Source organism: Megalobrama amblycephala, linkage group LG1 (genome assembly GCF_018812025.1).
Source record: "Megalobrama amblycephala isolate DHTTF-2021 linkage group LG1, ASM1881202v1, whole genome shotgun sequence".
NCBI classification, from domain to species: Eukaryota; Metazoa; Chordata; class Actinopteri; order Cypriniformes; family Xenocyprididae; genus Megalobrama; species Megalobrama amblycephala.
Window position 1 is genome coordinate 15362963 of NC_063044.1, and position 26421 is coordinate 15389383.

Here is a 26421-nt window from a genome sequence, read left to right on the forward strand (position 1 = left end):
AACGGCTCTTTTATTTATTTATTAATTTTTTAAATATGGTGTTTCTTCCCTCATAATATTTGTAAATAAAATATTTTAATTTTCTTTTCTATATTTTTCTTATTGTTTTCTTATTGTATAGACATTCTTACTGTATTGTATTTTTATGACACTTCAATATATATTTATGTTTTTTTATTATTATTAAACAACTTACAGGGGATAGATGAAATAGATTTTGAAACAAAATACAAAAAAAGATGTATAAACAAGCAAGCAAAAAATTATTTAAATATCTAAGACTATATATATATATATATATATATATATATATATATATATATATATATATATATATATATATATATATAATAAAAACCTTTCATTTTCAGGAAATACACAGGAGGTATTATAATGAAATCATATTTTTTTTAGCAGTAGTGCAGTTTTAGCAGCTTTCTTGTTGAGCGATGAACAAAGAGAGTCATAAAATAGTTTTAGATCAATACAAAAAAGCGTAATGTTGGGCTTACAGTAAGTAACTTTACATTTATGAAGATGAAATAGGCCACAGATAGTTAGCAATTTTAACACATTGTCCATCTCCTTTGACCCTGTTTTCCGCATCAAAAACAGAACATTAATTATTTCAAAAATAAAAAGTTTGCTATAAGCAGAAAAAATAAGCCAGTCTACTTCTTTCCAAAAATCATTTGCACAATCACATTCAAAAAAATAAATGTGGTATTGTTTCAAGATTAGAATTACAGACTGTGCATTGTGAAGAAATGTCCAACTTAAATTTGGAAAGAAAAAAGTTACATGGATAGTAATTATGAAGAATTTTATAGTAAAGTCTTTAATCTTATATTCATATGTTTTAAAAAGGCTCGTTCATGAATATTGATTAGGTCATGTGGCGTGAGTTTTGAATAATTAGCCACGCCTTCACTATAGTAGGATTCGTAAATAACCTCAATACAGCGTGAGTTGCTGAGCGCGCGACACTCCCTCGTACTCGATTGGTTAGACGAGGGGTCAAAGTTAAAAAGTGGGCTGATTTGCACTTTAAACCAGACTTTCTACTTCCTCCCTGTGCTGACTGTAACAGCAGACAGCTGAAGTCCTGATATGTGGTTCAGGACGCTGGCGGCGAGTGCCTGCACTCTCGGTGTTCTCGGAGCGGTCTCGCACAAATTCGGTATGTTTACCCGAGGATCTTGACTCGCGCATGATCGCAATGTCTTGTTTAGCGACGCATCCGTGTGTCAGTGCTGTCACAGGACCTTTGGTGTATTTGCAGTCAGTGTTTTGATCTAGTAAAAGAACTGATCCCTATACAGACAGAGTAGAGTTACATCATCTTAGCTGTTGACGTATGTGTGTGTGAGCATGACGTGTGGTGTGTATACATAATGCAAACATGATTAAAGTCATCATATTATATGTGTATGCAACACTGTATATGTCGTGCGTTTGGAGTGACGTGATTGTAAACACTTCGTGCTTTCTGTTCTTTTAAAAGTTGTAAAACCATTTAAGAGATGTGTATTTGCCATACAGTATTTTATTTATTTATTTTTTACAGTATTGCATTAAATGTAATATGGAGGGATTGACTAGACAGCATCAAAATATTGCTCAATTTGAGCATAATAGATATGCTTTTTCCATAAATTATAGATAATACATTATAGATGAACACCAAGTGTTGATTTGATCCCAAGTTTTTATAATGGTAAGATCTCAAATACATTTTTTTTGAAAGACGTTAAGTTTCATTCAGCTTGGACTCATTAAATTGATTAAAAATGACAGTAAGACATTTATAATTTTAGAAAATATTTCTATTTCAGATAAATGCTGTTCTTTTGACCTTTTGTATACATCAAAAATCACGGTATCACGGTTTTCACAAAAATCCTAAACAGTTTTCAACATTGATAATAATAATAAATGTTTCTTGATCACCAATTCATCATATTAGAATGATTTCTGAAGGATCATGTGACACTGAAGACTGGAGTAATGATGCTGAAAATTCAGCTTTGATCACAGGAATAAATTACTAATAGTAATTGTTATCATAATAATGGTATAAACATAATATATGTGACCCTGGACCACAAAACTAGGGCTGTCAAATGATTAATCGCGATTAATCGTATACAAAATAAAAGTTTGAGTTTGCCTAATATATGTGGGTGTACTGTGTGTAATTATTATGTATATATAAATACAAATACATTCATGTATATATTTGAGAAATATTTACAAGTATATGTATTTATTTATATTTTTATATAATTTATAATATATAAATAAAAATATTTTGTACATAAATAACATATTTCTCTTAAATATATACATTAATTTGTGTGTATTTATATATGCATATTAATTACACACAGTACTCACACATATATTATGCAAACTCAAACTTTTATTTTGTATACGATTACTCGTGATTAATCGTTTGACAGCCCTACACAAAACCAGTCATAAGGGTCAATTTTTTTTTTTATTTGAGATTTATGCATCATCTGAAAGCTGAATAAATAATCTTTCCATTGATGTATGGTTTGTTGGGATATTTGGCTGAGATAAAACTATTTGAAAATCTGGAATCTGAGGGTGCAAAAAGATCCAAATATTGAGAAAATCGCCTTTAAAGTCCTTATGCATATCCACTCACAAAAATACATTTTTGATATATTTACGGTAGGACATTTACAAAATATCTTCCTGGAACATGATCTTTACTTAATATCCTAATGATTTTTGGTATAAAAGAAAAATCGATCATTTTACCCATACAATGTATTGTTGGATATTGCTACAAATATACCCGTGATGACTGGTTTTGTGGTCCAGGGTCACATATGAATGTAGGATCTCCTTTAAACTGAGAAGCTTTTTTTTTTTTGCCATTTTGATTAATTGACTAATTTAAACATTGGGAAAATCAGGTCATACCAGTCCATAGTAGTCACACCGGTGAAGCACAATTACACAAAGAGTCTAACCAGTTCCTCAAGAGCTTAGACAATGTCAACTACCAGCTTATGACCACAAATAACCAGCTTTTATCAGCTAGAAAATATGTAAAATGTATTGTACAGTAACTAAAATTGCAGTGACTATGTTAACCATAGGACATTTTTCATCATGTTTTGAAATTATGAAAACATGTTGTTCAAGCTAGAACGTTTCCTGATCCCGAATCTCTGTTTTGAAGTTCCTACAGCCTGGTTTCACTCCGCTCTTAGGAAGTCATCTCTGGTGGAACAGTCAGACATGAAGGTCGAACTGCTTCCTGCTCTCACCGACAACTACATGTACCTCCTCATTGATGAAGACACGAAGGAAGCAGCCATAGTGGATCCAGTAGAGCCCCAGAAAGTAAGAATATTTCACTGCGCATATTATATTACACATCGCATTGTGCGTCCCATGGCTTCATAACTGTCATCTGTCTCAGGTTGTAGATGCGGTCAAAAAGCATGGCGTGAAGCTCAAGACTGTCCTGACCACTCATCATCACTGGTAAGTCAGACCTGGGAAAAAGTACAGTCATTCTGTGTTATCTACTAATATGGGAATTAGAGCTGATGATTCATAACTTCCAGGGATCATGCTGGAGGTAATGAGAAGCTGGTGAAGCTCATGCCGGGACTGACGGTGTACGGCGGAGATGACCGAGTGGGAGCTTTAACTCAGAAAGTCACACACTACAACACTTTCAAAGTAAGTCTGGTTTATATAATATAAATACTACTGTTCAAACGTTTGGGGTCAGTAAGATTTTTTTTTTTTTTATATACAGAAATTATTAGGGTTATTCAGCAAAGAATAACCATAAAAAGAATCATGTAAAAAAGGTTTCCACAAAAACAACTGTTTTCAACATTGATAATAATAATAAATATTTCTTGATCATCAAGAAAATGATTTCTGAAGGATCATGTGACACTGAAGACTGGAGTAATATATGCTGAAAATTCAGCTTTGATCACAGGAATAAATTACACTTTAAAATATATTCAAATAGAAAACAGTTATTTTAAATTGGAATAATATTTCACATTTTTACAGTTTTTACTGTATTTTTTGATCATATAAATGCAGCCTTAGTGAGCATAAATTGACTTCTTTCAAAACCAATTAAAAAAATCTTACCAACCCCAAACTTTTCAATGGTAGTGTACAAACACATGTGCACAAATTGGCTTTGGATGCAGCTTAGCCAATCAGAAGCATCCGCTGTATACCGCTGGACACATTTGAGATTGTTTGATCATTCCAGGTGGGCTCTCTGAATGTAAAGTGTTTGTTTACGCCGTGTCACACCACCGGCCACATCTGCTATTTTGTAACAAAAGAAAACAGCACTGAACCACCAGCTGTGTTTACGGGTAAGACATATTTTCATACACTACCGTTCAAAAGTTTGGGTTTTAGTAAATTTTAGAAATGTTTTTAAAAGAAGTTTCTTTAGCTCAACATTTCTGCATTTATTTGATCAATTACAGTAATATAGTGAAATATTAATACAATTTAAAATAACTTTTAATATATTTTAAACTATAATTTATTCCTGTGATCAAAGCTGAATTTTCAGCATCATTACTCCAGTCTTCAGTGTCACATGATCCTTCAGAAATCATTCTGATATGATGATTTGATGCTCAAGAAACATTTATTATTATTATCAATGTGAAAAATTGACATTCAATAATGTTGTTCTTTGATGAATAGAAAGTTTAAAAGATCAGCATTTATTCTTTTTATACATTCGAAAATGTCTTTACCATCACTTTCTATCAAATTAATGTATCCATGATGGATAAAAATAATAATTTCTTTAAAAATGACAAAAATCGTACCGACCCTAAACTTTTGAACGGTAGTGTACACTAAGTAAACGATAATCCTTTAGCTATTTAATGACTTTACAGATTTAATTTGCTCAATTAAAAAAAGTTCCACCTTTATGAACAGAGACTACAAAAACTATTGTGACAGTCTGACATATGGAAACTTTGTATTACTGTATAAACTGTATTAACAAACAGGTTTTTCTTGCTATGTTCACATTATGAATAGGCGACACTCTGTTCGTGGCCGGCTGTGGGAAGTTTTTTGAAGGTACCGCTGATGAGATGTACAAAGCCTTGATCGAGGTTTTAGGCCGTCTTCCTCCAGAGACGGTACCAATTCCCCCATCTAAACTCAAATCTCTGTCTTTGTGCTAAACTCTTACTGTAAAAACAGTTATTTTAGGTAATATAAAGTTGCATGTTCTAAACTCACAGTTTCCTTTGGTTTCAGCGTGTGTACTGTGGGCACGAGTACACTATAAATAATCTGAAATTTGCACGGCATGTTGAGCCAAAAAACGAGGCCGTCCGGACAAAGTTAGCTTGGGCTAAGGTGTTTAACTCTTCTTTAACATACATTTACTTAAGCTGCATATGCTGTCATTGTGCAAGTGTTTGAATAACCTTGTCTTACATTGATTAGGAAAAATACGATAACGGAGAGCCAACCATTCCTTCTACGGTGGCTGATGAGTTCACATTTAACCCCTTCATGAGAGTGAGGTATGTGAAATCATTCCCAAATATACATCAGATAGACTGTCTTGCACTTTACTTGTTTGTGCATTTCACATGATCTTGACATGGAATATTGCTGATAAAATTTTAGCATGGGTTTGAACTTGGTAAAAAACATTATGGGACTAAAACGAAACACATAAAATAAGTTATATAATATTTTTTATGAAAAAATATAGAATAATAAAACATTTTAAAATCTATATTAAAATGCTTAAAAAACAATAAAGGCATTTATTTTAAAATAAATATTGATTTTTATTTTTTGGTAACATTTTACAGTAAGGTTTCATTTGAAAACCTTATTGTAAACCATGCTTGAAAACCAGTGATTGTGACAGTAATCCATATCTTCTGAAGCAAAAAGATAAGTGTGTGTAAGAGAAATACTAATAAACTCTTTTAACTATAAAACATCACTTCCGGTCTGCTGTCATACGAGTGTTCGCGAGAGGGACGTTGTGAAGTGTGTGTTGTGAACTTCACGTGAGAAGTGGCGATTCTTTGTGCTTCTGCTTTACTTCTCATGGGAGCTTCACATCACACTAGCTGTTTCCATTCAAAATTGCGAATTTAACTTGTGTGCAAAATTGGAATATCGCATGAAACATTTGAGAATAAAGCAGCATTTCCATCCCATGTGTTCAAGAGAGCAAAATCGTCACTTCCTGGGAAATTTGCACAAAATATCTGTAATAAAAAATGAAATTTGCTGCATTCAGGGAAGAAGCTTTTTTTTTCTTTTTTTTTCTTCTTCTTTTTCTTCATCATAAATTACTTGTCTCAGAGCGTGCAAATGAAAAGCAATAAACGCGTGTTATCTTGTGTTCGGATGCTGGTGTTTGTGAATGCAATCATGTGAGACACTTCTGGGAGGGAATTAAACCAAATCATTCTGATGACAGACTTTAGCTCAGGTGTTTCAGAACGATCAAACCAACATCTGAGTTGCTGTGCGATGAAACTGATCCGTTGATTAGTCCAGTTATCCAATCACAGAAACTGTTGAGGCAAAGTCACGTGCGTTCTTTGTTGCGCATCGAGGGATTTATTCAGTAAATGCGTTTCCATAGTACTTTTTGTGCATGTTTTCTTAATTATTTTTTTCTTAATTTTTATGTGCATTTTTAGAATTTATGCACATCTTGATGTTTCCGTTCAGCTTTTTTTGTTTTATTTTAAAGGTGCCCTAGAATTGAAAATTGAATTTATATTGGCATAGTTGAATAACAAGAGTTCAGTACATGGAAATGACATACAGTGAGTCTCAAACACCATTGTTTCCTCCTTCTTATATAAATCGCATTTGTTTAAAAGACCTCCGAAGAACAGGTGAATCTCAACATAACACCGACTGTTACGTAACAGTCGGATCATTAATATGTACGCCCACAATATTTGCATATGCCAGCCCATGTTCAAGGCATTAGACAAGGGCAGGCAGTATTAACGTCTGGATCTGTGCACAGCTGAATCATCAGACTAGGTAAGCAAGCAAGAACAATAGCGAAAAATGGCAGATGGAGTGATAATAACTGACATGATCCATGATTACATGATATTTTTAGTGATATTTGTAAATTGTCTATCTAAATGTTTCGTTAGCATGTTGCTAATGTACTGTTAAATGTGGTTAAAGTTACCATCGTTTATTACTGTATTCACGGTCGCTATTTTCATTTTTAAACACTTGCAGTCTGTATAATTCACAGACACAACTTCATTCTTTATAAATCTCTCCAACAGTGTAGCATTAGCCGTTAGCCACGGAGCACTATCAAACTCATTCAGAATCAAATGTAAACATTCAAATAAATACCATACTTACGCGATTAGACATGCTGCATGACGAACACTTTGTAAAGATCCATTTTGAGGGTTGTATTAGCTGTGTGAACTTTGTTTATGCTGTTCAAGGCAAGCGCAAGCTCCGGGGGTGGGGGAGCGAGAGATTTAAAGGGGCCGCAGCCTGAATCGGTGCATAGTTAATGATGCCCCAAAATGGGCAGTTAAAAAAAAATGAATTAAAAAAAATCTATGGGTTATTTTGAGCTGAAACTTCAGACACATTCAGGGGACACCTATATTACATCTTTTGAAAATATGTTCTACGGCACCTTTAGATACAGTGTCCCAAAATGTACACAAAAATAGGTGAATGGAAACATAGCTAATGATTTATAGTTAAAAGAGTGAATAATATTAGTATCAGTGCAGCCAATTTAGTGATTTTTTTTTTTTTTTTTTTTTTTGTCGCTAGATTTAGCGAATTCCCTGCCCCTTTTGAGACTTTTTTTCAAAATCCTAGTGCCAAATTTAGCAATTTCTTGGACAAACCTTATCTAGATTCTGTGACTCGCCCACTAATCTATATTTATATTAATATAGCTCAGTGGACGCGCCGGTATGATGTCATCTAGCGGCATTTAGTGACCAGTTTTAGCTACTTTCAGCAACACTGATTAGTGTTGCTGTGTTCAGGTATGTGTTCTTACACATACCTATCTTTGTGCTTCAGTAGACAATGATTGATCCAATGGTGTTGTATGGAGTACTGTCACAAGCATCAAACGAGCGGCCAATGCCATTATATGGACTCACAGAGATTGATATTGACCTTCGTTTGTATTTATCTGAAGAAAGCAGGTCATATGCATATGGGAAATATTTTTGTTTGAACTGTCCCTTTAAAAGACAAAGACAAAAAAAAAAAAATTGGGAAATATATATATATATATATATATATATATATATATATATATATATATATATATATATATATATATATATTCATTCTCATTCTAAGGTAATAAAAACATGACGTTTCATTATGTAAGGTCTTTATACGCCACTGAAAACATAGTTATGTATATTATATTGCATTTCTGTCAACAGATCCTCCTAAAATTTACACACTGCACCTTTTAAAAACAATAAAGACCATAATTGTGACTTTTTGGTAACACTTTACAATAAGTTATGCTAGTTAACATGAGGTAACGATCAAAAATTCTACAGCATTTGTTAAGGTTAATCTTGGCATTTACTAATACATTTTTAAGGTCAAAAGTTGTAACATTAGTTAATGCTCTGTGAACGAAAATTAACATTCACATTTTCTTAGCTAACATCAACAAAGGTTAAAAAAAATGCTTTAAAAATATATTTCTCATTGTTAGTTAAAGCATTAACTAATGTTAACAAATGAGACCTTATTGTAAAAAAATGTTACTAATTTTACTAATTTCCTCATGTGTTTGCACTACAGAGAGAAGTCCGTACAGGAGCATGCTGGGACCAGTGACCCGATTGAAGCCATGAGAAGTATCCGTAAGGAGAAGGACAGCTTTAGAGTCCCGAAGAACTGATCTTTTGAGCTTGTTTTCGCGATGGCCATCACCACTACGCTTATCTCCGCTCATCGTTTCTCTAATAGCAGGACTGATGGTATTTACATACGCTTCGTTTATAGCAAAAGCACAATTTTGGGCAGTGTATCGTCTTCAATGAGCAATACACAGGATTGTTAACCTGTAAAACAATGTATTTAAATCATTGTTACAAGCAATAGATCAAAAACAGATGTTATTTCGAATGTTTTCATCATTGAAAGAATACATGTCGTTGATTTGCATTTAAAGAAAATACAGATGTACTAAGTCTGTGTTGTAGGCCAAATTTTATTTACGTAAGCTTGCGTAAGTTTTATTTTTGGGAAGATCCAGGCCATGTCTGAACTAATGTTGTGTGGTTAAATTATAGTTTTATTTCAAAATGTTTCGTCTTAATGTGCAATGTTTTATTTTGTAAATCAAAAAGACTTATTTTTAAGATGTTATGGCAATCTTAACAAAGCGAGGTGTTCCAGCAAAATTTTATTTGGTGTGTTTTAATGTCCTAAGAAAACTGCATTTGATTTAATTGCGTTTATTTTGATGTTATTGAATGATTTTTGAATGTAGAAAATATTCAACACTGCATACTGGTTTCAGCTTTTCGTCTTGGTTTAGCTCATCCAGTTATTGTTTATCAATCTTGCACTAGTTATCAAAAGTAACTATGAGAAAATGTAATTATGATCATAGTGTTCAAACTGAATAAAGTCTTAATATAAATGTACGCACCTGTTTTTTTTCTAGAAATGCAGCTACACATTGCAGTTTTATTACCCGCTTTGTATGAAACAATATTAACTACTAATTATAAAATACTAATTATGTTCTTTTTGTTCTTATAACACCAAAAGTCTAACAGTCCTGATTCAACTTTATCATGGTATAACATTTAAATAAATGTATACCATAATTCAAGGTTCATAATACCATTTTAAATACCATGTTAAACAAATGAAAATGTTCTGTGCAGGAATAATTTAATACAAAGGTATTTGTTGTTGCTTTAAAAATAAATAAAATTGAATCACAAATGCACACAAAAAATTTATTGAGTAAAATATATGAATAGTTTATTTCCTCAATAAATATAATTACATTAATGGAACGATTATATACATGGCAACATGTGATCATATTTTTATTATCACAAATCAAAATGTATTCTCAAAAACGACAAAGTATTGTTTTCAGTGCAGACTACATAGTAACAATGAATTTACAGAAACATTTTCAAAGAAACAAACTATAAATGAAATAATAAAATGAAAGAAATATTGGGAACAATATTTCAATAAGGTTCATTAATTTACAATAAGGTTCATTAATTAATGTATTAACATGAACTAACCATGAGGAATACATTTGTTAATATTGTTTAATTTTAGTTCACAGTGAACTCTTGATATTAATTAAGTATTAGTAAATGTTGAAACATTAACAAAGATTAATAAATTCTGCAGAAGTGCAGTTCATGTTATCTAATGTAGTTAACTAATGTTGACTAATGAACCTTATTGTAAAGTCTTACCAAAATAATCCAAGGCAACATTCATGAACAGAAAAAAGGCTCATGGCTATAAAGTATATAAAGGTCAGTTTGATATGTAATCTGAAGTCAACGTTCTTCAGCAGATGTCTGTTTATCTGATGTAGTTTCAAATGTACTTTAAATATTCACTTAACACACACATAAAGGAAGAAATATAACAATATATTTGGTTCATCAGAGTCTTAGCAGCTCCTCACCACTTTATACTGAGGCCACTGGTGTTTTTTTCTACGGCGTGGTACTGCGTGTGCAGTAACTGTCGGGCTTTCTCCTCTCCCACGCTCTCTAACCAGCCCTGATAGAGTTCAGCCACTCGCGAGTCCTCCTCTGGCACTGAGGTACGTTCACCGCGGTAAAGCTCCTCCACCTGCTGCAGCAACTCTTTGTTGGATTGATCCGATGAAGGCTTGAGCTGACCGCCGCCGTTAAGACATCCTGTAGGATTCAATTAAATGTATTATAGCAGACTTGGCTTATGCAAGTTTAGAATGGATATTATTCAAGAGAACAGTATCAGAAGATTATATCAACGACATGGTCTTGAGGCCCAAAGAATTACACTCTATGGCGTCAAAATACAGCATTAAATTAACTATAAAAAATATAAAAGACGACCTATTATACTTTTTTTTTCATTTTCATCTTTCTTTAGTTATTGAGCATGAAAAATGTCATTCCAAAGGGAGTTATTCTCTATATCATTACGCAAGTTTCTGAAATCCCTGAAACGCCTTGATTGTAGTTCTTGGGTTTTCTTCTGGGAACGAACACATCACAATATCCCTCATTTAAATAAATCCCGCCCAAGGGAATATGCAAAATAATTGGGCGGGGTCTGTTTGAGTTGTGCAAGAAGTGTGTTGAAACGGCTGTGACATTTCTGAAACATGCTCAATGCGGTTGACCAATCACAACACACCGATCCAGTCGACCAATCAGAGCACATTGTGCTTTTAAGAAGGAGGGGCTTCTAGAGACAGGAACTAAACAGAGGAGCGTTTACGGAAAGCATTGTTAGCCAACTGTGATTGCAAGTTCCCTCGTTATCAGCATTGTTCAACGATTTGGTAAAACGAGTAGTAGTCATCAGAAGTCATGTCTGCAATTTATAGGAAAAAATCTAGCATTAATTCGATCTCAAACTGATTTATTAAAATAAATTATTACTCCACCACCTGAATGATAAATTTGTGACAATACGGTTTCGGGAAACAGTTGTGACTAGCCAGTTGATTTGTTCAACGATGCATCTTAGTGTGGAAGTTAAGCAGAGCATTACTGACAGAGGTGCTGCAACAGTGTAAAATATGTGAAAATAGCATGTTTTTTGAACATTCAAGCATGAAAAACTATTCTAGTAAACCCAAAAAACTTTTTTTTTTTTTTTTTTAAATGGCGTAATATGGCCTCCTTAAAAAATATAATTATAAAAATATTACAAAATATAACTATTAAAAGGAAAATTTTCCTTCAGTGATGCTAACTGCAATGTTTTTCCCAGTAGAGGTCATACGACATGCGTTGTTTATGAATGATACAAAAAGATGGTTTTCAAGGACTAGAGATGTAATTTCCTACCTGACGGACATGCCATTACTTCTACAAAGTGGTAAGGTGATTTTCCTCGTTTCAGCTTCTGTACCAGGTTCTGAATGTTCCTGAAGCCATAGACGGCAGCAAACCGCAGCAGAACTTGACCATCCTTCTCTAGAGTGACTTCCTGGAAGTCCTTGTTTCTGTTTGAAAAAAATAAGAGACAAATGAAATGTACCTTACGAAAAAAGTACTGAGGTGCTACCATGGTACTATCAGAACTTGCCATGGTAGCACCATGGTACTTTTAAATAAATAAAATGTGACAAGCAACATATATTATTCCTTAAAACAGTTCTGTGGTAGTTCCATGGAAAAGGTATCAGGGTATCTTGTTAACACCAAGGAACATTGATACCAAGGAACTTCATGATTATCATATTATTATCATATTCATATTTACATTGTGCTCCAGTGTACTTTAAATAATACCATGGTATTACATGGTTGCTACAATTTCTGACCAATTTCCATTCATAAAATTGTTTTAAATAGTTATTTTTAAAAATTATTTTATACACAATGTCTTAGCTAGATATTACTTCTAACTAATTTAGTAGTACTGATTTAGAAATTAGTAAACTGGAAATGACTAGGTAATTTCTTTCTAATAATTAAAGCTGCAAGCAGCGATGAAAGGGCCCTCGCACCCGGGCTCACCGCCCCCGTTGGCCTTAGGAAAACAGTGAACAGTGGGCGACATGCATGTAAGCGAGTAAATACAGGAGAATTATGGCAAAGTCATTTCAAAGTGCCAGACTTCCTGCTACCAACAGGTGGCGCTTTGACTGTAACTGAATATTGCCATGTAGATGTCTTCAGGCCAGGACTGTTATCAAACATGTGAAGTTTGGAGCAGATCGGACATTGTATGCCCGAGTTACAACAACTTTTTGTTTCGTGGCATTAATCGCATACATTAGCACTCAGCCAAGTGTTGCATGATTTAATGTGTTTCTAATATATTTGGTACTTCGTGGCACATTGAAATGTGTTTCTGGTAGTGAATTAGAGTGTAAAGCATGCCATTTTCTGTTGCCAGCAGGTGGCGCTATGACTGTAACTGAATATTGTCACGTAGATGTCTTCAGGCCAGGACTCTTATCACACATGTGAAGTTTGGGGCACATCGGACACTGTATGCCTTAGTTACAACAGCTTCCTCTTTTATGGTGAAACATCACGCCACGGACACGCCCTTCAACGAAAACCCAAGATCTTTGCAATTTAACATCACTGAGGTCTTAAGATTAGACTGACAACATATGATGTGGTTCTGTTTGAATCTCTATGTGGAGTCAATCACAGTGTTAAACAAGTCAATTCCTGTTACCCACAGGTGGCGCTATGACTGTAACTGAATATTGGCATGTAGATGTCTTCAGGTCAGGATTCTAATAAAATATTTGAAGTTTGGGGCAGATCGGACATTGTATGCCCGAGTTACAACAACTTCCTGTTTCATGGTGAAACACTGAAATTTGTCAGACCACCACAGACACACCACTGAGTGAAAACTCAAGATCTTCACAATTTAAAGGTGCCATCGAACGTTTTTTTACAAGATGTAATATAAGTCTAAGGTGTCCCCTGAATGTGTCTGTGAAGTTTCAGCTCAAAATACCCCATAGATTTTTTTTAATTCATTTTTTTAACTGCCTATTTTGGGGCATCATTAGAAATGCGCTGATTCAGGCTGCGTCCCCTTTAATTGCTCGCGATTTTTGTAGAAACTGATACATTTTTAAAGAGATTTATAGAGTTTAAAAGAACAACATTTATTCTATATTTAAATCTTTTATAACACTTTTGTCACTTTTGATCAAATTGAATGCATCCTTGATTAATAAATGTATTAAATTTCTTTTTTTATATATATAAAAAAGACTGACCCCCAACCTTTTGAATATTAGTGTACAAATAACCCAGTTCTGGGATCTTTGTAACAGAATTGCTGTATTCAGACATACTTCATTGTCTTGTATGTGAGTTCATCTACTTCAACCCCAAACAGCTGTTTGGCAGCATGTTTGTAGATGTGATGAAGGTATCCACCAGATCCACTTCCTGCGTGAGTCAGCAGCTCCTCCCCACAGACGTTACTGAACCTAAAACACACATTCATGTATGACACAATTTCTATTAAGTATTAATACTATTGGTTTGACTAGCAAACATGAAGAACTCACATGTTGTCTAAAGGGGCCAACTCCACATCTCTCAAGGACACATTCTCCTCTTCCAACATCTTCAGAACTTCTCCTGTGAACCAAACACTCACAAGATGAGGGACTGAGCCTCGTTCTTGTAGCCATCGGTTCATGTTTTAATGTTGTTAGATTCACTCACCTGAAGTGATAACACAGTCCACCTCTCTGGTCTCGTGCTCACTGAGGTAGAAGTCTGGTCTGGAAGCCTCTAGTTTCTTATCATAGCAGGGCATCACGGTCACATGATAGATCTTCTGTGGTGAAATACCCTGTCAAAGCATAAGATGGAGAACAAAATGCATTTTAACCTTGATTTGTAAATTAAATTAAGTGAGACTCACTGTTAACGTAACTGCAAAATATTTACAGGATGCCTGTCATTGTATTTACTTTGTTTTCTAATGCTAATATTCAATGCAAATAAAGGTGTGTGTTCAATAGTAGTGTGTGTTCAGTAGATTAGCCTTTTCTGTGGTACTGACTCTTGTGAAAGCTGCCAAACAAAAGGCTTTACATGTGCAGCATGGCAGAGACCAAAGCAGTTTATAATCAGTTTAAGTGCTTTTTGCAACATAGTTAAGCTACAATGAAACAATTTGAAGTTATAAATTACAGGGAGTGCAGAATTATTAGGCAAGTTGATTTTCTGATCATATTTTTTTCCCAAGCACATTTTACCAATTCCAATCCACATCAATCTTAATAACTACTATTAATATTGTTTTTAATCATTTATAAGTGATATATAATTGTTCATGAAGGCTGGAAATGAAAAATGCCTTATATTCAGGTGTGCAGAATTATTAGGCAAGTTTTCTTTTACAGGCAAAATGAGCCAAAAAAGAGATTTAACTCAGACTGAAAAGTCAAAAATTATTAAATACTCATGAGAAGGACGCAATACTAATGCAATACTAGAAATTGCAAAGTTAAAGCATGACCAAGGGACAGCAAAATGCTCATTGGGTCAGCGGGGTCAGACAAAAACAGGTGGAAAAGAAAAGACACATGTTAACTGCAAAATAATTAAGAATTATGTGTGAAACCATCAGGAACCCTTTAGTCTCCAGCGCCACCATTTTCCAGAACTGCAACCTACCTGGAGTCTCCAGAAGTGCAAGGTCTCAGGATCTCAGAGACTTAGGTTAGCTAAAGAATCCTAAAAAATGACCCGCACTTGATAAGAATCACAAGCTGAAGTGTTATAAAATACATGAAGACTGGGTTTTTATAGGCCTTATAAACAGACAGCTTGAGAGTGACTCCTGAAGGACCAGCACCACATCCTCTTGTACCACTGTTTGAAGAATTTATCTTCCAGAATCTGGCAGTAAGTTTTGGAAGATCATTTTTAGTCCATCTCTGCAAGACAGACATTTCAGGATAAGAGATGGACTAAAAGTGAACTCAAACACCTTACTGCCAGATTCTGGATAAATTCTTCAAACAGTGGTACAAGAGGATGTGGTGCTGGTCCATCAGGAGTCATTCTCAAGCTGTCTGTCTATAAGCCCTATTAAAACCCAGTCTTCATGTATTTTATAACACTTCAGCTTGTGATTCTTATCAAGTGCAGGTCATTTTTTAGGATTCTTTAGCTAACCTAAGTCTCTGAGATCCTAACACCTTGCACTTCTGGAGACTCCAGGTAGGTTGCAGCTCTGGAAAATGGTGGCGCTGGAGACTAAAGGGTTCCTGATGGTTTCACACTTAATTCTTCACCTTAATTCTTAATTATTTTGCAGTTAACATGTGTCTTTTCTTTTCCACCTGTTTTTGTCTGACCCCGCTGACCCAATGAGCATTTTGCTGTCCCTTGGTCATGCTTTAACTTTGCAATTTCTAGTATTGCATTAGTATTGCGTCCTTCTCATGAGTATTTAATAATTTTTGACTTTTCAGTCTGAGTTAAATCTCTTTTTTGGCTCATTTTGCCTGTAAAAGAAAACTTGCCTAATAATTCTGCACACCTGAATATAAGGCATTTTTCATTTCCAGCCTTCATGAACAATTATATATCACTTATAAATGATTAAAAACAATATTAATAGTAGTTATTAAGATTGATGTGGATTGGAATTGGTAAAATGTGCTTGGGAAAAAAATATGATCAGAAAATCAACTTGCCTAATAATTCTGCACTCCCTGTATACAGGCATAATGCAATAACTTTTATGTCTAATGTGACCCTCAACATTTAAATCAAGGTCCAAAAATACTTCAAAAAAAGGTTTTTAATGTGGGACTTTGTATTTGGCACAAAGCATTGTGGGCAGTTCCTCCCTCTCTGAACAGAAGTTCATTGTTTAGTACCTTCTGAGAGGCAAAATAGCCCTTGACTAGAGAACCCATTATCTGCTGGGGCGATCGCGTTGTGCTGATGTACGGGATGATGAATTCACCATGAGTCTTCTCAGCATAGCAAATCCACCCTGAATGAAATACAGGGAATAAATCCATGTTGGACCCATAATAAAACACACTACCATGAATATGTCAGAAAATACTGTAAAGAACAGATTGAGAAAAGACTACCTGGACAGGCAGACGCCAGCATTGGTAGGGCCTTCTTGTCCACTTCCTTGCGACTGAATCGCTCCAGAAACTCCCTCTGGCTTTCTAACAGGCTGAAAGAGCGACTGAAGCTGGTGTCAAACACGTGATGGACACCTGAAAGATCAATATGGCATTTCCATTATCGCAGTACACAGAGGAGCATATGGAAGCCCATTTCCACAATTTGTCACAATTCAGACTTTTTTCTCACAACTTGGACTTTTCTTCTCACAATAGCTCGCAATTGTAAGGTATAAAGTCCTAATTCTGAGTTTCGCGTAATTTCAACTTTTTTCCTCATTCTGATTTTATATTTCACAATTCTGACCTTTTTCTCAGAATTCTGAGTTTACATCGCGTAATCCTGACTTTTTTCTTGTAATTGTTTCCATCTCATAATTCTGCCTTTTTTTTCTTGTAATTCTGAGTTTCCATCTCATAATTCTGCCTTTTTTTTCTTGTAATTCTGAGTTTCCATCTCATAATTCTGCCTTTTTTTTCTTGTAATTCTGAGTTTCCATCTCATAATTCAGACTATTTTCCTCCTAATTCTGAGTTTCCATCTCATAATTCTGATTTTTTTCCCTGTAATTCTGAGTTTCCATCTCATAATTCTGATTTTTTTCCCTGTAATTCTGAGTTTACATTTTGTAATTCAGACTTTTTCCCCTCCTAATTACTTTTTTCTTGTAATTCTGAGTTTCCATCTCATAATTCTGCCTTTTTTCTTGTAATTCTGAGTTTCCATCTCACAATTCTGCCTTTTTTCTTGTAAATCTGAGTTTCCATCTCACAATTCTGCCTTTTTTCTTGTAAATCTGAGTTTCCATCTCACAATTCTTACTTTTTTTCTTGTAATTCTGAGTTTCCATCTCATAATTCTTACTTTTTTCTTGTAATTCTGAGTTTCCATCTCATAATTCTGCCTTTTTTTCTTGTAATTCTGAGTTTCCATCTCATAATTCTGCCTTTTTTTCTTGTAATTCTGAGTTTCCATCTCATAATTCTGACTTTTTTTCTTGTAATTCTGAGTTTCCATCTCATAATTCTTACTTTTTTCTTGTAATTCTGAGTTTCCATCTCATAATTCTGACTTTTTCCTGTAATTCTGACTTTTTTCCTGGTGATTCTGAGTTTCCATCACTTAATTCTAACGTTTTTCTCCTAATTCTGAGTTTAAATATCATAATTCAGACTTTTTTCTTGTAATTCTGAGTTTCCATCTCATAATTCTAACCTTTTTTCTCAGAATTATGAGTTTACATCTTGTAATTTAGACTGTTTCTCAGAATTCTGATCTTGCGATTTTTTTTTCAGCCACAAAATAAAAAAGGTAATTGTGAATTTTGTCTCACCATTCTGACTTTATATTTTACAATTCTTAGAATTATAAGAAGGAAAAAAAAATATCTATCAAAGGTTTCTCACAGAATTGTGAGAAAAAAGTTCCTTTTTTTCTTTTGTGGTGTAAATAAGCTTGCATAGGAGAATGTGTTTGACTGGTCAGATGAATTGTGGCCTCCAACTCACCTAAATTTTTCAGGAAGCTGGTTAGTCTGCGGGCCACTTCACTGCTGTTGAGACCGTAACGTGCTGCTAGAGAGGCTCTTGACTGAGGCGACACAGACACCACCACCACCTTCTGCTCGCTACTGCTAACCTGCTGTTGAGAGACACAAACATGTTTTTAGGTGAACTATTCACTTGGAGCAAAAAGTTAAATGCAGTTGAATGAGTGTAATGTCCTGAACACCTTATTATGACGTAGCACACGGTACAGTTCCTCATGACTCTGTTGGGTGATAAGGACACTTTCCGCAGAAGTGATGCAGCCACTGCAAGCAAGACAGTCGTTCAAAGTAATCTTCGCTTTCTCCAGCTTTTGCTTTTGACCATCCTAGGTAACAAGCATATATTCAACATATCTATCAAAGGTGACAAATCAAAAACATACTTTGGTTTTTGCTATCAAATGAAACAAGACACAACTCCACAATACTGACTTAAAATAAAAGCCACATCATTTGTACTCACCTGATGGACCTGAAAATAACTGCCATCATCTTCTATCTGGATTTTAGCCACAGATCTGCCCTGTTTCTTTTCCACCTTTACAGGCTTCACACATTCCTGATAAATTGGGTAAATTAGTTAACATCAGTGAAATTATATTCTGATATCCATTATTTATAACTCAAATGTTTAGGGTCAAAAAGATTTTTATGAAATTAACACTCTTAATCAGCAAGGGTGCATATAATTGACCAAACATGTGAGTAAAGACATTTATAATGTTACAAAAGATTTGTTTCAAATAAATGCTGTTCTTTTCAACTTTCTATTCATCAAAGAACACTGATAATAATAAAAAATGTTTCTTGAGCATCAAATCATCATATTAAAATGATTTCTGAAGGATCAGGTGACACTGAAGACTGGAGTAATGATGCTGAAAATTAAACTTTGACAATGAATAAATTAGGAATAAATTAAAATATATTCAAAAAGAAAACTGTTATTTGAAATGGTAATAATACAATATTAACAATATTACTATTTTTTTTAACTGTATTTATTAATCAAATAATCAACTTGTTTCAAAAACAATTTAAAAAATTTCCAGACCCCAAACTTTTGAATGGTAGTGCACATAAAGTGGCCCCAAAAGGTTTTTGGACAGTTAGGTCATAGTTAAAAATGTATAACTTTGATTGCTTTAGATGACAAATACTGTATATATGTCAAAATATCAAACCAAGTGTAATCTGCAATGATTTTTAATTAACTGGTGTGCCAGTAACTTTAAGTGCATGACAAAAATACATTTTGAATAGAATAGAATATAATACCCAACAAACGTGTTTTTGTCAGCTTTAACGTTATATTTTTGTTTTTCTTAGAAATAAACCACTTGGTTTGACATTTTATCCAATGCAGTGACATTTAAGTGTGTCTGAAGTCTAAAAAACGGGCCACTGTACATTCATTTTATATAGTTCACTAGGTTTTAGACAATCACTTTCTGTATCTGACCGTGCAAATAATGTGGACCCAACCTCAGGAGCTGGAACTAAGCAAATGTTCTTGATCATTAGCATTTACAGTATCTACAAGACTCAAAAACAACACTTGTCAGAAACGTGTCACTTTTAGAAACTGTATAGTTATCTACACAATGTTACATCATGTATCTATGTGGTCAGCTGACCGGTGTTTTTTCCCCCCTAACATATTCAGCTGATATAATGCAAATGCGCTGAATTAACAGAAATGTGGCTGCTTTTAATGTTACAGACAGAAACAACTATTCAACCTGAGACGGAGTGATAAAATCATCCAGATCCGTGAGCTGAAGCACACCGCTGAAATGCGACGCCATTGCTTTCACTGCTACCCGAGTGATGTCTCTGTGATGTGGTTGGTAGGGCTCTGTGAATGACTTCTAAACTCTCCAATCAAGGACCGCCTGAAAAAGGCTCTGCCCAATCAAAGCAATCAGTACGAGGCTATGGGCGGGACTTAAAATAAATACACTGTAGGCCTACAGCCAGGTCAACTATATTGTCACATGTCACACTGGGGTATTCATTCATCGTTTTTGCATATATTTTCATATCAGGCAAACATCTTATTGGTTTTCTAAAAACATAGAGATTAAACTTTTCACTTAAATTGTTATGCTTATTTATTCGCATGTATTAGCAATCACATTAAAATAAAGCATTAAATAAAAAATACTAGTATTTTCACTAGTTAACTCAGATTTGGACTTGCTACATAAAATATAACTAGGAAAATATATTTTTAGATGCTGCTGTTTTTTGTCTTGAAAAGAATATTTAGAAAATGCTGTTTTAGCCGGAGGACTTACTTGACATGCTATGTGAACTATTCACATCGTATTGGTTTTTAAACAAAAATGAGTCACATGATGTAAAACCCCTGGCAAAAATTATGGAATCAACACACTTGGAGGAAATTCACTCAGATTTTGTACGTTATAGTAAACACATAAATCAATGATATGACACAACAAAGGGTTTTTTTTTTTTCAATAGCTTAACATTATGACTATATGAAACATACCTGACATATCTTTTATTAACAGCATGTCTTCTTGTCAGATCAAGGCAAGGCAATTTTATTTGTATAGCTCATTTCATACACAATGGTAATTCAAAGTGCTTTACATAAAGAAGAACCAAATACATAAAAATAAAAATGGAACGCATAAGAAATAGAAATAACAGTAAAAACAGAGAATTACGCTATCTGGACGGAAGAGTTAGGAAGTTTCAGGGAGTCAGAGCGAATCTAAATGGATCTTCCTCACGCTGGAGGGATAACTCAACTTTTTTGCCCGTCAGAGCGGATCTAAATGGATCTTCCTCACGCGGAGGGATAACTATTTATATTTGTCAGGTAACTGTGTATTTAAACAGTACCCTTACAGACAAATCTTCCTGGACTAACTCTGTCCAGAGCTCCATCCAGGGATAACAAATGCTTACTTCCTAATTCTCCCAGCTCTTTCAACCAGATGGCAAGATTTAAAGATCGAGTAGAGGGAAAAACTTTGGAATCACTCAATGTTGAGGAAAAAATCATGGAATCATCTTTTAATTTCCATTTCTAAAACAAATACCAGGACAAGTCTAAAAATACTAATTAGTCATCAGTTAAAAGGGAGTGCTTACACACTTAACGAGCTGTTGGACTTGGCTAATTGAAAGGAAACATGGCTCCAACAAGAGTTGTCAGTTGAAACAGTGGAAAGGATTATAAAACTCATTCAACAAGGAATTTCAGCACGGAGTGTGGCCAAAGAAGTTGGTTGCTCCCAGTCAGCTGTGTGCAAGTATAAACTGAATGGGAAGGTTATAAAAGGAAAACATACAGGCAGACCAAGGAAGACGTCAAAGTGTCAGGATAGAAAACATAAAGCAATACGCCTTGAAATCAGAAAATTGTCATGAGCACCAGTTGGAGTGCCCAAATTTGCCACTAGAGGGCACTCCAACCCGGACTGTTCCTCACCACACTCTTGGACTTAATTTCCCATAACACAGTTCCCGGACTCATTATCCTGTCATTGCACCCAGCTGTTTTGTGTTGATCATTAGTTCTGTCTATTTATACCCTGTTTGTTTCTGCTTTTGTTATCGAGGTTTCATTTATGGTCACTGGCGTTTGATTCTGTTTTCTTTGTTTTGTGTGGACTGCTCTGTGTACTTTGACCCTCGCCTGCCTGGATTATGTTTATTGATTTCCCAATTAAAGCTGCATTTGGATCTAACCCTCTCGTCTCTGTGCCATTCCGTGACAAAAATGCACAACAAAACAAATGAAAAACAAATGGGCGGAAACAGGAGTCAATGTTTTACACAGAACTGTAAGAAACCGGCTGAATGAAATGGGATTTAAATATAAAAAAAAGCCAAATGAAAACCAGCACTAACACCAAAACAGAAGAAAACAAGGTTACAGTGGAGAAGCAATCATGGAGTGTGGATGATTGGATGAAAGTGATATTCAGTGATGAATCACAAATTTGCATTGACCAGGGAGATGATGCTGGAACTCTTGTCTGGTGCCGTTCTAACGAAACACATAAAGATGACTGCCTAAAGAAAACAATCAAATTTACAAACTCATTTATGATATGGGGTTGCATGTCAGGGGCCTGTTTCATAAAACAAGTTTACAAAATAAGCTAGGCTTATTTCAGTTAGTCTGATTTATTTTGAACCAAATCAACTGACAATAAACCAGACTTACTGAAATAAACCTGGATTATTTGGTAAACTTGTTTTATGAAATAGGCCCCAGGTAAAGGACCAGGGGAGATGGCAATCATTACCTCAACAGTCAATGCTCAGGTGTACATTGAAATTTTGGACACTTTTCTCATCCCATCCACTGAAAATAGGTTTGGTGATGATGAAGTAATTTTTCAGGATGACAATGCATCTTGCCACAGAGCAATGAGTGTTAAAGATTTTCTTCAGGAAAGGCACATCAGCTAGTCTGGGTAAACCCAGCCTGATCTGCCGGTGATTTGATTTCGCTCTGCAACTCAGTCTGGAAACCCGTGCATTCATTTCTGCTGCGCTGTTACACTTTTGCGGGAACCAATCACAGACTGGCTTATCCACCTTGCTCGCTATTGGCGGGTATAACACGATGGCGATAGAGAAGCGACGGCAAGCAGCTTTCAAACTCTATCTGATCTACCCGTCTCTCGCACGACCGTCACTCCAAAATAACAATGCACAATCACAGTGAGGCTGATTGTGTTAAGCATTTACCTTATCTGAGAGAAATGTAGCAGCGCGTTGATCCGACAGTCTCTTCATAGGAAGATTACAAACAGAGATTAATGACACACAATGATTCTCTGCTGTTATTTTGGTGGTTTGCTTCACGATGTGAGTACAGGACTCTTTTACTTCAATGCCCCTTGATGGTAGACAATATTTTTATTATTTGCTCTATATGTTTCGTCTCCTGCCTCTTGAATCTCGCGCCGCCTGAGCTGACTGGGATTCTTTTGGTTGTCATGACAATGACGTAGTTTAGGGCGGTTATATTCCGCGTTCATTTACACTGAACAGTATCAGAGTCGCCTCGACGATGCTGAATGACTTCTTTAGTTAGCAAACAAATTGCTCAAGTGGGTGTAAATACCGATCACTTTCATGTTTTTTTGCACAACCTGCAAAAATCGCTCGATGCCATTGCTGGTTCTGCAAACCGCGGATCAATGCTACAAACCAATACAAACTAAACATGCGTCTCAATCAGTTCCCTAGGTCGTTAATCAGTATATCATGAAAGTGAATGTGGCTGATTCCCTGATCAGTGCCCTGACTACTGAACTAGGGAGCTGATTGAGACACATGCGTCCAAAAACCTAGGTAGCTGTCTTGCTGCCTCGCTGTCTTATAAGAGAATGACTTGTACGGCAGCGTTTGTGCATGAGGGTACCTCACGAAATTGATTTCGGACAGACTTCTGAGGCAGCGTAACAGTTTAATGATCTACAGCAATATAGTGCGAGCTTTGGTGAGAACTAAACAAATATTTAATTACTACAGTAGTAATTTCTCGATAGAAATTATATCAAAATTGAAATATGTTGGTCAAAATCATACATTTATACACAAACTGAGCAGTAAAAGCAACTTTCGGACGCCATCTTTATTTTTCTAGCTCAGCTGTCACAGAAGCACAGGATTGTGGGATATCAAAGGCAGCTAAGGATACATCTATGCTTCCTTCAAAAATCGATCTGAGGAAGGTATCTCATGAGGCAGGAAGTGAAGCTAACATTGGATTCGGACGTGCCTTGATGCCTTACTACCTTGAAATGTGTCCTCAGAAGGCAGCATTTTCCAGTTTTCGGACGCAGCCACGGTAAACCTGTCTGGAGTTTTCGCATCGCTCTGCAAAGTACGTCACCCGGATCGTTGATCTGATAAGTTGAAGGACTATCCAATTGCGTGACTAATGCTCGTTGATCACGCCTCTTGTGCAGTAGGAAATACATACAGACTCTCCAGACCAATGTTCAATTTTACTATTGGCATGGTCTATGATCTTCAAACACAACTTTTCTCCAACCAGTTACTTCATTTGGAATAATAAGAATATTTGTTATAAACATGAGTCCTTATTTTTTGAAAATTGGTTTAAGAATGGAATCAATCGGGTTAGTCAACTATTTAATCAGGATGGTTTCCTATTTACTTACCAAGAGTTTCTTTCTCATTATAATATTCCTGTTACTCCAAAACAGTTTGCCATTGTATTTGGTGCTATCCCTAATGGTGTCATTATGTTATTTAGAAGCTGTAATAGGGTTTTGACAAGTTCTGAAATGCCTCTCCCAGACCCGGCTGACACGTATATAGGCAGAATATGCTTTAAATCTACACTAAAAAGTAATAGAGATATTCGTTCTCTTTTTCTTAATGATTGGGTTTCCACTCCTCATGTCATTTCAATATGGAATAATTTAGTGGAAAACATATTGTGGAAGAAGGTTTGGACTCTTCCTAACAAGTATCTTTTGGTAAATAAGGTCAAAGAGATTTCATTTAAGCTTATTCATCGGTACTATCCTGTAAAAACCTTCATTGTGTCTAAATTTAAATTAAATATAGATGTGAACTGTACTTTATGTTATTCACAACCAGAAACTCTCTTTCATCTTTTCTGGCATTGTGATCATACAAGAAAACTTTGGCAAGACATTTGCCAATTTATGGTAGACTATATATATAAAGACTTTGAGCTTTATTTTAAGGATGTCTTGTTTGGATTTGTTATTTTTGAGAAGCAGCACGTTTTTTTTTCTTTCCAACCTAATTATTTTACTTGCAAAATTCTTTATCCACAAATGTAAATTTCTGAAAGTGACCCCCCACTTTTGTCACTTTCAAGAAGATGTTAAGATCTATTAAATCATTATCTACCTCCTGTAACAAAAAGGCTACTAAAACTTTAAATGTATGCTCACTTTTTGGTGTCTTTGTATAATCTTTATTTTGTTTTATGGGGAGGATTGTTTATGTGATCTGTTTAATTGATATTTCCCCATTTATTTATTTTTATCCTTTTTATTAATTTTTTTTTAAATTTATTTTATTTATTTTTATTATTATTATTTATTACTATTAATTATTTTTTCTTTCTTTCTCATTTTCAATGTGATGTCATGTTTGGCTGTCCCTGAACCCCTGGCTCTTTTCTCTTGACTATTTCTCACTTTTGTACTTTGTAAGCAAATGTAATTTCAATAATAATAATAAAAAAATTAAAAAAAATGTTCAATTTTAAATTGAGCTTGGTCTGGTGATAGCCAGACCACACATCAGCTCAATGGCATGGCCAGCAAACAGTCCGGATCTCAATCCAATTTAAAATTTATGGTGGAAATTGAAAAAAACAACAACAACAACAACAAAAAAGTGCTATATAGCACTAAATTTGGTTCTTGGCTCGTAATCATAGGGGAACCACTTTTGGTACTATGTAGCATGATTTTTTTTTAGAGTGTGGTCCATGAGGTTCCATCCTGCAAAGCTGATCGGTCAGCTGCTATTCGAGAAACTTGGAACCAGATTGATGGGGAATATTGTTTTTCAACAGTGAAGTCCATGCCTCAAAGAATTCAGGCAGTCATAAAAGCCAGAGGAGCAACATAGTACTAATCCTCAGCACTGACTGATTCTATATTTTTTTCCTCTACTTGATCCGTAAAAAGACATGCCATTAATAAAACAAAATGTAAGTAATTTTGTTGAAGGCATGTTTAATGAAGCCAGAATGTTAAGTTATTTAAGAAAACCTTTTTTGTATCATATCTGTGATGTGTTTGTTTGCTATAGAGTAAAAAAGCTCGATGAACATCATCTAAGTATGGTGATTCCATAATTTTTTGCCAGGGGTTGTACTATATCTTATGTGCGCATATATAAGATATGTTACGGTCGGTATTTGTGGTTTTACCTAAAATA

General features: G+C 34.8%; 2 protein-coding genes across 3 annotated transcripts; one reads left to right on the forward strand and one right to left on the reverse strand.

Annotated features, from left to right (window-relative positions):
* The first annotated feature begins 991 nt into the window (after window positions 1-991).
* hagh (hydroxyacylglutathione hydrolase) lies at window positions 992-9716 on the forward strand. Its single transcript, XM_048183282.1, has 9 exons — window positions 992-1180; window positions 3218-3381; window positions 3461-3525; window positions 3609-3726; window positions 4286-4394; window positions 5086-5189; window positions 5311-5412; window positions 5503-5582; window positions 8866-9716. The coding sequence occupies exons 1-9, from the start codon at window positions 1111-1113 to the stop codon at window positions 8963-8965; spliced, it is 912 nt and encodes a 303-aa protein (XP_048039239.1). The 5' UTR covers window positions 992-1110; the 3' UTR covers window positions 8966-9716.
* Window positions 9717-10036: 320 nt separating this feature from the next.
* Window positions 10037-20367, reverse strand: narfl (nuclear prelamin A recognition factor-like). 2 transcript variants are annotated; one of them, XM_048183275.1, is made up of 11 exons: window positions 20214-20367; window positions 18935-19030; window positions 18654-18797; window positions 18431-18560; window positions 16880-17014; window positions 16658-16776; window positions 14484-14613; window positions 14324-14396; window positions 14105-14242; window positions 12120-12277; window positions 10037-10976 (listed from the first exon to the last, which is right to left on the reverse strand). In XM_048183275.1, the coding sequence occupies exons 1-11, from the start codon at window positions 20277-20279 to the stop codon at window positions 10735-10737; spliced, it is 1431 nt and encodes a 476-aa protein (XP_048039232.1). In that variant the 5' UTR covers window positions 20280-20367; the 3' UTR covers window positions 10037-10734. The 2 variants fall into 2 exon arrangements, with proteins under 2 accessions (XP_048039232.1, XP_048039227.1); XM_048183270.1 differs by having other exon boundaries at window positions 18431-18563.
* Window positions 20368-26421: the final 6054 nt, after the last annotated feature.